The 14,949-nt window shown below is 46.5% G+C and overlaps 1 protein-coding gene across 9 annotated transcripts in view; it reads right to left on the bottom strand.

Moving 5' to 3' along the window:
• Positions 1-14,949, bottom strand: part of LOC110496998 (striated muscle preferentially expressed protein kinase) — a 60,980-nt gene that overhangs the window by 36,200 nt on the left and 9,831 nt on the right. For 3 of the 9 annotated variants that reach the window (XR_016488316.1, XM_036951931.2, XM_036951932.2), the window contains exons 3-5: positions 4,049-4,091; positions 2,925-2,959; positions 709-816 (exon numbers count right to left, since the gene is read on the bottom strand). Coding sequence is in view for 6 of the 9 variants with exons in the window: in XM_036951931.2 (XP_036807826.2) it covers positions 709-816; positions 2,925-2,959; positions 4,049-4,091 (186 nt within the window). In the remaining 3 variants the exon portion in view is untranslated. Of the gene's footprint in view, positions 1-708; positions 817-2,924; positions 2,960-4,048; positions 4,092-6,118; positions 7,266-14,949 lie in introns of those variants that run through there. The other 6 variants (XM_036951933.2, XM_090207831.1, XM_090207836.1 and 3 more) reach the window with 4 other exon arrangements.

Here is a 14,949-nt window from a genome sequence, read left to right as displayed (position 1 = left end):
TGGCACCGATGAGCACTGTGATACCCCCATAACAAATCATCATCAGTTCCCTACCAAATCCTGTTTCATCTGTATTTTTTCCATACACAAAGAGTTGGGTGGCATGATGTGATGTTCACGATGGGGAAATGCTCTGTTTTCTGAACGCCAGGGCTCTCTATCCAGACCATAACTCTGTAGGGTGGCAGTGACACACACACACACACACACACACACACACACACACACACACACACACACACACACAGACACACAGACACACAGACACACAGACAGACAGACAGACAGACAGACAGACAGACAGACAGACAGACAGACAGACACAGACAGACAGACAGACAGACAGACAGACAGACAGACAGACAGACAGACAGACAGACAGACAGACAGACGGAGAATGCAGCGGCTCCAACCGAGGCAGCATGTAGGTCAGAATGTCACATTGTCACACCATTACATCATGGAGTGAAGGATTAAAGGAGTCTGTCACATCATATATACGTTTCATTCAACGAGTAGGGCTTATGCCAACATACACATAGTGCCATAACCGACAGTCACGTTAAAGCCATGCAAACACATTCATTTACTTAGTGCCAGAAGAATTATGCTTATGTCCTAATCCCGGGAAACCTGATTTACAGACTTGATTAAGGACGGGCCTCTAAATCACAGATCATGCTCAAGTTAATGAATTAAGTGAATTACCTGCAGGCACTCTACGGCCAGCCTTGTCCTGGTGCCGTCCGCCAGGTCCTTCCTTGGTTTCAATTGGGACCTGGGGCTCCGTGGCTTCATCCTCTGTGGTTTCAGAGTCTGAGGGGAGGAAGATGAGGAAGAGGACGGTGAGAAGAAACCGAGAGAGGAATAAAACAACAACTGAGTCTGAGTCACAGTGACAAATGACACTTCATTTTTACTTAGCGACAGAGAGGATAATGGGCAATAGAGTTGAGCCTTGGCAGGTCTCCTTCAGAGGTAATACAAGGGGGAGTCACTGAACCGTGTGATAAAATAATTGATATGTTTAAAGATAATGATTAAATAGTTCTACCCTGAAACGTAACCATCAGGGAGTATAGTTGATGTAGCATGTATAAGGAATAATTAAAGTATTCAACATAAGTCCAACTAGGTTGGACTGGGAGGGAGAGAAATGTGTGTGTGCCTAAGAAAATACAGAGAACAATTCAACTGTGTTTGAACCGACCTGGCAGGAACTCTGAGAAACTTATGAGGACAGGGAGTACTTATCAATGTTCCCCTAATCTCAGAGGAATGGAACCGTCGGCTGGGTGTGATACACAGTGGTGAGAACTATAAAACGCACCTACTGTTTGTGTGTATGTATGTGCGTAGGATACCTACTGTTTGTGTGGAAGTATGTGCGCAGCTATAAAATGGATGTCTTTGTATAATGGACTTCAGAACGTCCTCTGAATAAACTGTACTATCTTTTTGCATATGCTGAGTCTTTGACCACTTATTATTAAACCCATGGTCTTACAAACCTCGGGGATTGGTCAAAGCTATTGATTGTCAATTATTATCATTGGGATTGAAAATTCTCGTGACACTGTGATGTGAAGCCAAATGTGGCATCTAGAAATACACCACTAGACTGGTTGAAATACCTTTATAGAAACGACGTTCTAGACTGGCTTCCAGTCTAGAAGGTCGTCACCTACTCTGCGTTTCACAAAGGCACAGCGGTTGGAACCAAAAATAAAACTTTTGGACCGGTCTAATGTCCATTGCTCATGTTTCTTGGCCCAAGCAAGTCTTATTAGTATTATTATTGGTGTCCTTTAGTATTGGTTTCTTTGCAGCAATACGACCATGAAGTCCTGATTCACACAGTCTCCTCTGAGCAGTTGATGTTGAGATGTGTCTGTTACTTGAACTCTGTGAAGCATTTACTTGTGCTGACATTTCTGGGGCTGGTAACTGTAATGAACTTATCCTCTGCAGCAGAGGAAACCCTGGGTCTTCCTTTCCTGTGGCGGTCCTCATGAGAGCCAGTTTCATCATAACACTTGATGGTATAGGCGACTGCACTTTAATAAACTTGCAAAGTTCTTCAAATGTTCCGATGTCTTAAAGTAATGATGGACTGTCGTTTATTGCTTATTTGAGTTTTTCTTGCCATAATATGGACTTGGTCTTTTACCAAATAGGGCTGTATACCCCCCAACCTTGTCACAACACAACTGACATATATTTAGATTAAATATTCTACAATGTAGAAAATAGTAAAAATAAAGAAAAACCCTGGAATGAGTTGATGTGTCCAGACTTTTGACTTGCACTCTATCTCTTTAATAGATATTAGCACCCAATATGTACTGTAGCTGTGGCCCTTTATGTGGAGGCCTGGTGCAAGTCAATTCAGCGACCTTTGATGAGATCAATAGAGATGTTACAAAGCTGACATTTCTAGGGAACATGTTAAGAAAAAACATGAACCACTTATTAAGAGACTTAAAAGGACATCATTCATGGGTGAAACACTAGAAGAAACTGTCACATGGTCAGAACTAAATGGCATGTGGTGCAAAACCCTGTGCAAATGTTTGGAATAGAGCAATAGACATATTCAAGAGACAGAGAAATCAAATAGATGGAAAATGATAAATAAAGAAAGGGAAGAGGAAATGAGTCCAGGCAAACATGGGAGGACCTCTTTCACAACCGTATCTTGGCTTGTAGACGTAACAAGAATCTACAAAAAGTCCCCTAGGGGCTTAGCACATTGATATGGCAAATCAATAATAACAAAGAAGAGAGAGAGAGAGAGAGAGAGAGAGAGAGAGAGCGAGAGAGAGAGAGAGAGAGAGAGAGAGAGAGAGAGAGAGAGAGAGAGAGAGAGAGAGAGAGAGAGAGAGAGAGAGAGAGAGAGAGAGAGAGAAACAAGACTGGTTTACCATAGCTTTGCTTTCGGCAGGAGCGGAAAACTTCGCTTCCATAGCGGCAGGAAGAGAGGGCAGACGGGAGGGCACAGTTACTATAGAAACCACCATCTCTCTCACCCACACGACCAATCGGCTCCATACCCATTAGAGTCTAAAATCACCAGCCCAACTGCCAACCCTGACACATACGCTTAGACAGCCTACTGCTGGAGCTTGCTGAGGAAGAGGCAAGCAAATGGGTTATGCCTCATTTCACTGACATGTTGCTTTGGATAACAGTATCTGCTAAATGACAGAAAAGGGAGTAAATGTGAAATAGACAATAACAGTGGTTATACAGTTTTAACAGTCAATTTCCTTGTGTATTTTGGTTCACCCATCTGTACCAAGTGGGATGGGACTAAATAGCTGGACACACACTGTGCAAGGAATATCGACTCAGCAATATGAGAGGCTGTAATTCAAAATGTCTCGCTGCAATACACACCGTGGATTAGATTAACAGTTGGGTGGAAATATGATTTGGAAAAGGAGCTGTGAGCATTTCTGTTTGACTGAGATTCCAGATGTAATGCTAAACTAAGACCCTCAGAAATGATTCATTCTGTGATGTTATGCAGAGAGGCAACAATATGGTAACAAGAAAATTGCTTGTGGGGGCGGAGGAGAGGCATTCTGACAGCTAAATAATGAAAAAGCCCACTGTCTTTTTCCTAGCAGCAATTAAAACATGAAAAATGCATGAAATCTCTGCACTAAATCGTTTTTTTAACAAGGATATTTTTTAATACAGAAAGCGTTAAGTGGTTCTCAGATACAACAACAAGCTAAATACGCACAGTAAAACTCAGTTTCTGTGTAATAACTATGTATTAATAACTGTGTAAAAAACATTATTAACGGTGTAATAACTAGTATTAACTGTTTAATTACTAAGTAATAACTGTGTAATAACCATTAACTGTGTAAAACCATTGTTAACTGTGTAATAACCATTATTAACTGTGTAATAACCATTATTAACTGTGTAAAACCATTCTTAACTGTGTAATAATTATCATTAACTGTGTATTTACTATTATTAACTGTGCAATTACTAAGTAATAACTGTGTAAAAAGTCATACAGAAAACACACCATGGGTGAACCTTCCAAAGGTCTTGGTGGAGTGTCCGGTCCTCTGAAATAATAGAGAGATAGAGGGTTGCATGAGTCAAACCAGCAAACAGTACAACAGTCATGAAACTAAATGAGTTACTGAAATCAGAGGACAACATTTTTGTCAGAATCCAAAAGAAAAGGCCCAAACAAGAGAAGAAGCTCATATCTCAAACTCCATAATGTCCTGCATCCTACATCCTTATAACCTAATCTAAAACCCTACACACTGATAACTTGATAAGTCATCACTTCCAATGACTCCTATAACCTTTGATGACTCCTATGACTCCTATGACCAACCATCGATCAGGACCTTGAAGAGCTCAATGGAATGACTCATTACAGTACAGAGACACAGAAAACCCTGAAGTCAGAGTAAAGTAGTGATTCAACTGCTAGATCAATGAGGCTGCTCTGCTCTCTAAGTACCATGCCTACTGCTATTTGCCAGCCAGAGCCTGTTGATGAAGTGTTGCCTGGTGGCCACAGTGAGACAAAAAACAACCGAAGCAACTAGAAGCGTCCATTGTCAATCTCCTGTTCCTGATTATGGGGAACTCTGGGCAATCATATCAACACATACAGATGTAGGATTTTAATTTGAGCCAGTTTGCTACAGCAGGAAAATAATACTGCAGCAACAGGAAATGTGGATTATTATGTGGATTATAATATTAATATTAATTATAATGTTAATATTGTTATTATTAATGGACATTTTTGTAGGGGTAGATACATGTTTCATAAGGGCTAAGTCTGACATTTGAAAGGGGAAATTACAAACTTAAGAAGCCTTTTTAAAACTTGAATAGACCACAAGTTGTAACGGTCGTCGTATGAAGAAGGTGAATCATTTTAATAAACTGAACTGAACACTAAATACAAAGTGACAAAAGAGAACAACCGAAACAGCTCCGTCAGGTGCAACACACACTAAACAGAAAATAACCACCCACAAACAAAAGTGGGAAAACAGGCTGCCTAAGTATGGTTCTCAATCAGAGACAACAATTGACAGCTGCCTCTGATTGGGAACCATACCAGGCCAAACACATAGAAATATAACACACAGAACAAAACATAGAATTCCCACCCCAACTCACACCCTGACCAAACTAAAATAGAGACATAAAAATGGAACTACGGTCAGGACGTGACACAGGTTTGCATCTCAGCAACAAACGAGTGATCAAATTAGATGCTACATCTGTAGTAGGCAGAACCAGGCACAAACTGCATTTCTGCGCGGTAAAGGTTTCTGGCTTGGCAAGGCTAGGGAATCATTGGGCACCATAGTTTCCTCAAAGCTCTATACTGTTTATGCCAGAGTTTGGAGAGGATATTTCACAAGGTTTATATGGTTATTTCTGAATATAGACTGTGTCGTACATACTGTACCACATAATTCTACTTGGTCATCTGGTGCTACATATCAGTTGTCTGCACTGTGGCCCAGTGACACACTTCTCTATTCTCCACAGATCACATTTGGGATAAACCCAATGTCAAATGCAAAATATCAGACGTTCTCTGCCAGGATACATGTTGTAGGGTAGACAAATGCTCATTAGAATACAATGTCTTACAAATGGAACATTTATAATATAAATGGAGAAAAAACTATTTGACCGTGAAATTTGTCCGAAAGCTGATTTTCCACCCAGCTCCCAAAGGCATCTTCCCACCAGCCAACAGAATGGGACATTGACCCCCAGGGTGGCATTCTTTGTTACCATGTCATGTGGAACTGGAAAGCCATACCCTCTGTGCCACAGAGGCCACTAGAACCCAGAGGACACTGAGGACATGCCACACAGAAGACCTACTGTACAGACCTGGATTTATTCATCTACAGCAACAATGATCTGTGTTTACTGGTAAAATGGTTAAAGGGTGGGCAACAAAGTATGTATCCTTTTCCTCTTGGTTCTAGTAATCTATCACAAAGCCATTATAGCTCTGTAGTTCTCCATGAGAAAACGGCTTAGAAAAGAGCATGCACTAAGTGTAACAAAGCAACTTTGTGTCTGAAAGGTAGAGACTCACCTGGAACCTCTTCTTGGACCAGATTTTCTTCATGTCTAGAAGTAGTGCCTCTGTATCTCTCTTACTCCCTCTCTTTCTCTCTCTCTCGATGCCCAACTCTGGGTTGCAGATTACCTGTGGCACTTGCTCAGCAAAACATCACTGCTGGGATCCTACCCAAATGGAGTGTGGGCCAACCACAATAATTGAGATTGAGCTCTCTTCACACGCGTGTGTGTTTATAATCCTCTGGTCTGGATGAGAGGAGGAACGTTCGGGGATTACAGCCCACAATATCCAGGTGTCTTTGTGTGAGAGTGAGAGTGTTCATCCGCCAAGGTGAGCAGCATCACTCTGACGTAGCAGACTCTGACTGCTGCCGGAGGAGAAAATGTTCAGCCGAACGCTGACACAAGCCGAGCCGGTCTCCATCCCCTCCAGCCCATCCCTCCCTCCTTCAACCAAGCCCCTCCTCGGAGCAACAACAGCCAGGCAGAGAGGAACAGATTGAGACCCCAACCCGTGAGGACAACAGTGGAGAGGTGTGATCCGGAGGAAGGAAAACTACCTGCTCCTCTAAAGCATCCTCTCTGTCTCCTCTCTCTGACACAGCAACAGCAGCAGGAGGAATGAGAGGAGAGGAGAGATAGCCGCCAAGAATGAGAAAGAGCGAGAGAGAGCAGACAAAGAGAGAGCAGAGGGGAGGCACAGAGGGAGCAGGAGAGAGAGGAGAGGGTAGAGAGAAAGACAGACCAATAGAGATGGAGGGAGAATAGAAAGTGGGAAATAGAATCAGACAGAGTTCCCTCCGTTCTGTTGACATCATAAACCCACAGTTGAAGTGTGCCCCGCTTCCAACCCCACCCACCCCAAAATCCAAATCCTTAATCCAAACTGCCTCTTTTTTCGGGATCCCTCTCTCCTCTCCTCTCCTCTCCTCCTCTGCTTGATTCTCTTCAGCTCCAGTATCTTCACAGAGGAGAGGAAGAATGCAGCCTTCAGAAAACAGCCTCCCCACCCCCTTGGCATCAATTATACATTCATGGTCCATATCTGTGACGTTCTACTAAATCTGACTTCACGCTAAATAGCAATCAGTTATTTGCACCAGTGAACAGAGAAGAATTGCCCCTCTCCATTTCTCTCACTCTGCTTCAGCTCTGTCCCCAACACTTCAAATGGCGTAGATAGATTAGCTTGATGGCTAGCTGGTGCAACATACAAGCTATGCACGCCATATACTCTGACAGATACACAAATCAATAGGAACAACAAACAGCATGGATACATTCACTGTACATTTGACATCAACAGTAGGTTGTGCGTTTGTCTTTGTGGTGTTTTATACACAGTGTATCTCTCTCACTACGTTAGTGTAGGGTTTCCCAAACTCTGTCCTGGGGCCCCCCTGGGTGCACGTTTTGATTATTGCCCTAGCCCTACACAGCTGACTAAAACAACCAACTCATCATCAAGCTTTGATTATTTGAATCAGCTGTGTAGTGCCAGGGCAAAAAACAAAATGTGCACCCAGGGGGCCCCGGGACCGCGTTTGGGAAGCCCTGAGTTTGTGTGTCAGCAGGTCAGAGTGTGTGAGGGAAATGGAGTCTTAACCATCAATAAATTATGTGGGAAAAGATGATGATGTTTTTCTACACCGCCTCCCCATTCTACGGGTCTCACAGGAATAATCATCAACTAGAAATAACAGATCATGAAACAAACAGATGTGGTGAAAGGAATTAGGGAACGAGGAAAGGTGAAGAGAACACATCATCCTCCCACTGCTATCACCTGACACTACAAATCCTCCCTTCTTATTACAGGCCTGTCACACACGCATGCACATGCGCGCGCTCTCTCTCTCTGTCTCTCTCTCTGTCTCTCTCTCTCTCTCTCGCGCGCGCGCACACGCGCACACGCACGCACACACACACACACACACACACACACACACACACACACACACACACACACACACACACACACACACACACACACACACACACACACACACACACACAGCATAATGTATTGTTCTCTGTGTCCACCATATCCATCAAATTCATCTAAAAATAATAACAGGGGGACCCAGATCTCATTTTAAAAACCTTCCAGACACTAGATGGGCATGTTTTTTCAGATTTAGGCCAAATCTTTGACACTGCGATTGACTGCTATGCTGAGAAATCCACTTTTTTATCGTTGTTACGTGAGACACGCTATTGTTTATAGTGTCAATACCCAGGGGATATTACCACATGCCCATAAATCAGAGAAAGCCAACCATTTACAGACGTAGATTAGTCTTTTTTTATAGCTAAAGCATCTATTGATCGTAATAATGTTGTTTTTTACCCATTTGGCTGTTTCTAAGTAAGTGAATGCACTCTAATTCAAAAATACAGCCAATACAGTGTTCCTTTTCACTCAAAAGCTGCCTCAATAGCTATAAGCCTTCTCCTTCCTTCCTTCCTTCCTTCCTTCCTTCCTTCCTTCCTTCCTTCCTTCCTTCCTTCCTTCCTTCCTCTTTTCCCCATCCCTCCCTCTACCCCCCTTCGTCTCCCTCCATCCCTCTTCATCCCTGCTCCATCCCCTCGCCCTATGCATGTCCAGAAAGAAGGGATTTTCTCTGGCAGTGAGTAATCAATACCAAGGGTCTCTGTGAGATACAGGATACACCACAATAGACACAATTCACTTGACCGGGATCAATATGTCCCCGGACCAATCATAACACTGCCTTCTATTACAGCAGTCCAATGAAAATCCAAGAAGCAGGTGTCAGACAAATGACCTAAGGGGGATTCAGTTACTATGTCACAGTAAGTCACCATAGTAACACAATGGGCGTATCTTTTATAGTCTAAAGAAGCTTCCTCCCCCCTCTTTCTTCCCCATCATCAGTTACATGAAAATGAATGAAAACAACATGACTTCCATGCAGATATCAATTAGCTGATACAATACAGTAGCCAGCATACCATTTACTCTACTTGAATGAGTTTACAGCAATGAGAAACAGAGCAGACTTCACGGAAGCCAATTGATTTTGTGACAGAGGGGGGTTTCAGTGGCGCAGCTCTGATGAACTCTCTGCAGGCCCACAACTCTATCAGAGGCATTTATCTGGCATTAGCTCCGTGAGGTAGAAAACAGACCCCGCTGTGGGCGCATCTTAATCGAGTTGCTTTTTTATACGAGTCACTTTGCACCACAGGTCCAACCACAGGACACGGTCATACCCAACAGAGGAACCCAGAGCCTTCTCCAAAACCTGTTAGTCACAACCCATATCTAGACGTTTGCTGGGGAAGACAAGGTGATCATTCCTCTTGCCCTGAGGTTTCCCCGGGTCTACATGTTCGTTTCCGGTTTCCCTGTCTAGTTAGAGGAAACTTCCTACCGGGCACAGTCAGTTCAACGTCTTTCCATTTACATTTGGTTAAGTTGTCAGCTAACAAGAATTCAACATGAAATCAACAAAAAATATCACCCTGTCATTGGATTTAGGTTGTAGGTTTTTGCAAATCCAATCAGTTTTCCACATTGATTCAACATTATCACGTTTCATTTTAGGGTTGAAATGACGTGGAAACAACGTTGATTCAACCAGTTTTTGCCCAGTGGGTTTGTACATTCTACCACTGTCATAGCCTTTTAATAGAACAGAAGCCATTCCTTTGTTGTAAACGTAGTTCAGAGTCAGACCCTGTGGAGATACAGGTCCAGGCCCAGGTGACAGACACAGTGGGCATGTCTGTACTGACTGCTGACGACCACACAGAAACCTGATCCTATCACCTAATCCTGGCCCCCTCCAGGCCTCAGACCATGGGACTGACGCCTAACTAGAGAGAAGGAACATAAACAGGACGCCAGGCCAAACACGGAGGCACCTCATCTCATGATCTGGGGTGAAATTTCCCCTTGGTACAGATCTAGGATCATCTTTCCTCACCTGACAAAATAGGTCAGTTCCCTTAATATGGCCAGTGGTGGAAAAAGTACCCAATTGTCATACTTGAGTTAAAGTATAGATACTGTTACGGTGCGTGAATGAGGACCCAAAAGCGAATCAACTTAAACAGAGCTTCTTTAATTACCAAACATAGGTAGGCTCAGATGGACCGGCAGATTCCGACAGGACAGGACAAGGTTACAGCAAACATGACGACAGTCCGGTTCAGGCATGAATGACACAAACAAACAAGAATCCGACAAGGACAGGAGCAGAAACAGAGAGAGATATTGGGACCTAATCAGAGGGAAAAAAGGGAACAGGTGGGGAACGGGGTGAATGGGTAGTTAGAGGAGACAAGGGACAGCTGGGGGAAAGCGGGGGAGAAAAGGTAACCTAACACGACCAGCAGAGGGAGACAGGGTGAAGGGAAAGGACAGAGACAAGACAACATGACAGTACATGACAGTACCCCCCCACTCACCGAGCGCCTCCTGGCGCACTCGAGGAGGAAACCTGGCGGCAACGGAGGAAATCATCAATCAGCGCACGGTCCAGCACGTCCCGAGAGGGAACCCAACTCCTCTCCTCAGGACCGTACCCCTCCCAGTCAACTAGGTACTGATGACCACGGCCCCGAGGACGCATGTCCAAGATTTTACGGACCCTGTAGATAGGTGCGCCCTCGACAAGGATGGGGGGGGGGGGGGAAGACGAGCGGGGGCGCGAAGAACGGGCTTAACACAGGAGACATGGAAGACCGGGTGGACGCGACGAAGATATCGCGGAAGAAGAAGTCGCACTGCGACAGGATTAATGACCTGAGAGATACGGAATGGACCAATGAACCGCGGGGTCAACTTGCGAGAAGCCGTCTTAAGGGGAAGGTTCTGAGTGGAGAGCCAAACTCTCTGACCGCGACAATATCTAGGGCTCTTAGTTCTACGCTTATTAGCAGCTCTCACAGTCTGCGCCCTATAACGGCAAAGTGCAGACCTGACCCTCTTCCAGGTGCGCTCGCAACGTTGGACAAAAGCCTGAGCGGAGGGGACGCTGGACTCGGCGAACTGAGATGAGAACAACGGAGGCTGGTACCCGAGGCTACTCTGAAAAGGAGATAGCCCGGTCGCAGACGAAGGAAGCGAGTTGTGGGCGTATTCTGCCCAGGGGAGCTGTTCTGACCAAGACGCAGGGTTGCGAAAAGAAAGACTGCGTAAGATGCGACCAATAGTCTGATTGGCCCGTTCTGCTTGACCGTTAGACTGGGGGTGAAAGCCGGAAGAGAGACTGACGGAAGCCCCAATCAAACGGCAAAACTCCCTCCAAAATTGAGACGTGAATTGCGGACCTCTGTCCGAAACGACGTCTGACGGAAGGCCATGAATTCTGAAAACATTCTCGATGATGATTTGTGCCGTCTCTTTAGCAGAAGGAAGCTTAGCAAGGGGAATGAAATGAGCCGCCTTAGAGAACCTATCGACAACCGTAAGAATAACAGTCTTCCCCGCTGACGAAGGCAGTCCGGTGACAAAATCTAAGGCGATGTGAGACCACGGTCGAGAGGGAATAGGAAGCGGCCTGAGACGGCCGGCAGGAGGAGAGTTACCGGACTTAGTCTGCGCGCAGACCGAACAAGCAGCCACGAAACGACGCGTGTCATGCTCCCGGGTGGGCCACCAGAAACGCTGGCGAATGGAAGCAAGCGTACCCCGAACGCCAGGGTGGCCGGCTAACTTGGCAGAGTGAGCCCACTGAAGAACGGCCAGACGAGTAGGAACGGGAACGAAAAGAAGGTTCCTAGGACAAGCGCGCGGCGACGGAGTTTGAGTGAGTGCTTGCTTTACCTGCCTCTCAATTCCCCAGACAGTCAACCCGACAACACGCCCCTCAGGGAGAATCCCCTCGGGGTCAGTGGAGGCTACTGAAGAACTGAAGAGACGAGACAAAGCATCAGGCTTGGTGTTCTTAGAGCCCGGACGATAAGAAATCACGAACTCGAAACGAGCAAAAAACAGCGCCCAACGCGCCTGACGCGCATTAAGTCGTTTGGCAGAACGGATGTACTCAAGGTTCCTATGGTCAGTCCAAACGACAAAAGGAACGGTCGCCCCCTCCAACCACTGTCGCCATTCGCCTAGGGCTAACCGGATGGCGAGCAGTTCGCGGTTACCCACATCATAGTTACGTTCCGACGGCGACAGGCGATGAGAAAAATACGCGCATGGGTGGACCTTGTCGTCAGAGAGGGAGCGCTGAGAAAGGATGGCTCCCACTCCCACCTCTGACGCGTCAACCTCGACAACGAACTGTCTAGAGACGTCAGGTGTAACAAGGATAGGAGCGGATGTAAAACGATTCTTGAGGAGATCAAAAGCTCCCTGGGCGGAAACGGACCACTTAAAGCACGTCTTGACAGAAGTAAGGGCTGTGAGAGGAGCTGCCACCTGACCGAAATTACGGATGAAACGACGATAGAAGTTCGCGAAGCCGAGAAAGCGCTGCAGCTCGACGCGTGACTTAGGGACGGGCCAATCAATGACAGCTTGGACCTTAGCGGGATCCATCTTAATGCCTTCAGCGGAAATAACAGAACCGAGAAATGTGACGGAGGAGGCATGAAAAGTGCACTTCTCAGCCTTCACAAAAAGACAATTCTCTAAAAGGCGCTGGAGGACACGTCGAACGTGCTGAACATGAATCTGGAGTGACGGTGAAAAAATCAGGATATCGTCAAGGTAAACGAAAACAAAGATGTTCAGCATGTCTCTCAGGACATCATTGACTAATGCCTGAAAGACAGCTGGAGCGTTAGCGAGGCCGAAAGGAAGAACCCGGTATTCAAAGTGCCCTAACGGAGTGTTAAACGCCGTCTTCCACTCGTCCCCCTCCCTGATGCGCACGAGATGGTAAGCGTTACGAAGGTCCAACTTAGTGAAAAACCTGGCTCCCTGCAGGATCTCGAAGGCTGAAGACATAAGAGGAAGCGGATAACGATTCTTCACTGTTATGTCATTCAGCCCTCGATAATCTATGCAGGGGCGCAGAGACCCGTCCTTCTTCTTGACAAAAAAAAACCCCGCTCCGGCGGGAGAGGAGGAGGGGACTATGGTACCGGCGTCAAGAGCTACAGACAAATAATCTTCGAGAGCCTTACGTTCGGGAGCCGACAGAGAGTATAGTCTACCCCGGGGGGGGGGGTGGTTCCCGGAAGGAGATCAATACTACAATCATACGACCGGTGTGGAGGAAGAGAGGTGGCCCTGGACCGACTGAACACCGTGCGCAGATCGTGATATTCCTCCGGCACCCCTGTCAAATCACCAGGCTCCTCCTGTGAAGAAGAGACAGAGGAAACAGGAGGGATAGCAGACATTAAACATTTCACATGACAAGAGACGTTCCAGGAGAGGATAGAATTACTAGACCAATTAATGGAAGGATTATGACAAACTAGCCAGGGATGGCCCAAAACAACAGGTGTAAAAGGTGAACGAAAAATTAAAAAAGAAATGGTTTCACTATGATTACCAGAAACAGTGAGGGTTAAAGGTAGCGTCTCACGCTGAATCCTGGGGAGAGGACTACCATCCAGGGCGAACAAGGCCGTGGGCTCCTTTAACTGTCTGAGAGGAATGTCATGTTCCCGAGCCCAGGTCTCGTCCATAAAACAGCCCTCCGCCCCAGAGTCTATTAAGGCACTGCAGGAAGCTGACGAACCGGTCCAGCGTAGATGGACCGACAAGGTAGTGCAGGATCTTGAAGGAGAGACAGGAGTAGTAGCGCTCACCAGTAGCCCTCCGCTTACTGACGAGCTCTGGCCTTTTACTGGACATGAAGTGACAAAATGACCAGCGGAACCGCAATAGAGACAGAGGCGGTTGGTGATTCTCCGTTCCCTCTCCTCAGTCGAGATGCGGATACCTCCCAGCTGCATGGGCTCAGCACCCGAGCCGGCAGAGGAAGATGGTAGTGATGCGGAGAGGGAGGCGACGGAGAGCGCGAGCTCCTTTCCACGAGCTCGGTGACGAAGATCAACCCGTCGCTCAATGCGAATAGCGAGTTCAATCAAGGAATCCACGCTGGAAGGAACCTCCCGGGAGAGAATCTCATCCTTTACCTCTGCGCGGAAACCCTCCAGAAGACGAGCGAGCAAGGCCGGCTCGTTCCAGCCACTGGAGACAGCAAGAGTGCGAAACTCAATAGAGTAGTCTGTTATGGATCGATTGCCTTGACAAAGGGAAGACAGGGCCCTGGAAGCCTCCTCCCCAAAAACAGATCGATCAAAAACCCGTATCATCTCCTCCTTAAAGTCTTGATACTGGTTAGTACACTCAGCCCTTGCCTCCCAGATTGCCGTGCCCCACTCACGAGCCCGTCCAATAAGGAGAGATATGACGTAGGCGACACGAGCAGTGCTCCTGGAGTAAGTGTTGGGCTGGAGAGAAAACACAATATCACACTGGGTGAGGAACGAGCGGCATTCAGTGGGCTCCCCAGAGTAACACGGCGGGTTATTGATTCTGGGCTCCGGAGATTCGAAAGCCCTGGAAGTGGCCGGTGGATCGAGGCGGAGATGGTGAACCTGTTCTGTGAGGTTGGAGACTTGGGTGGCCAGGGTCTCAACGGCATGTCGAGCAGCAGACAATTCCTGCTTGTGTCTGCCTAGCATCGCTCCCTGGATCTCGACGGCTGAGTGGAGAGGATCCGAAGTCGCTGGGTCCATTCTTGGTCGGATTCTTCTGTTACGGTGCGTGAATGAGGACCCAAAAGCGAATCAACTTAAACAGAGCTTCTTTAATTACCAAACATAGGTAGGCTCAGATGGACCGGCAGATTCCGACAGGACAGGACAAGGTTACAGCAAACATGACGACAGTCCGGTTCAGGCATG

The sequence above is a fragment of the Oncorhynchus mykiss genome, chromosome 18 (assembly GCF_057628025.1).
Source record: "Oncorhynchus mykiss isolate SJ-2025 chromosome 18, ASM5762802v1, whole genome shotgun sequence".
NCBI lineage: Eukaryota > Metazoa > Chordata > Actinopteri > Salmoniformes > Salmonidae > Oncorhynchus > Oncorhynchus mykiss.
This window is presented reverse-complemented; position numbering and strand designations above follow the sequence as displayed.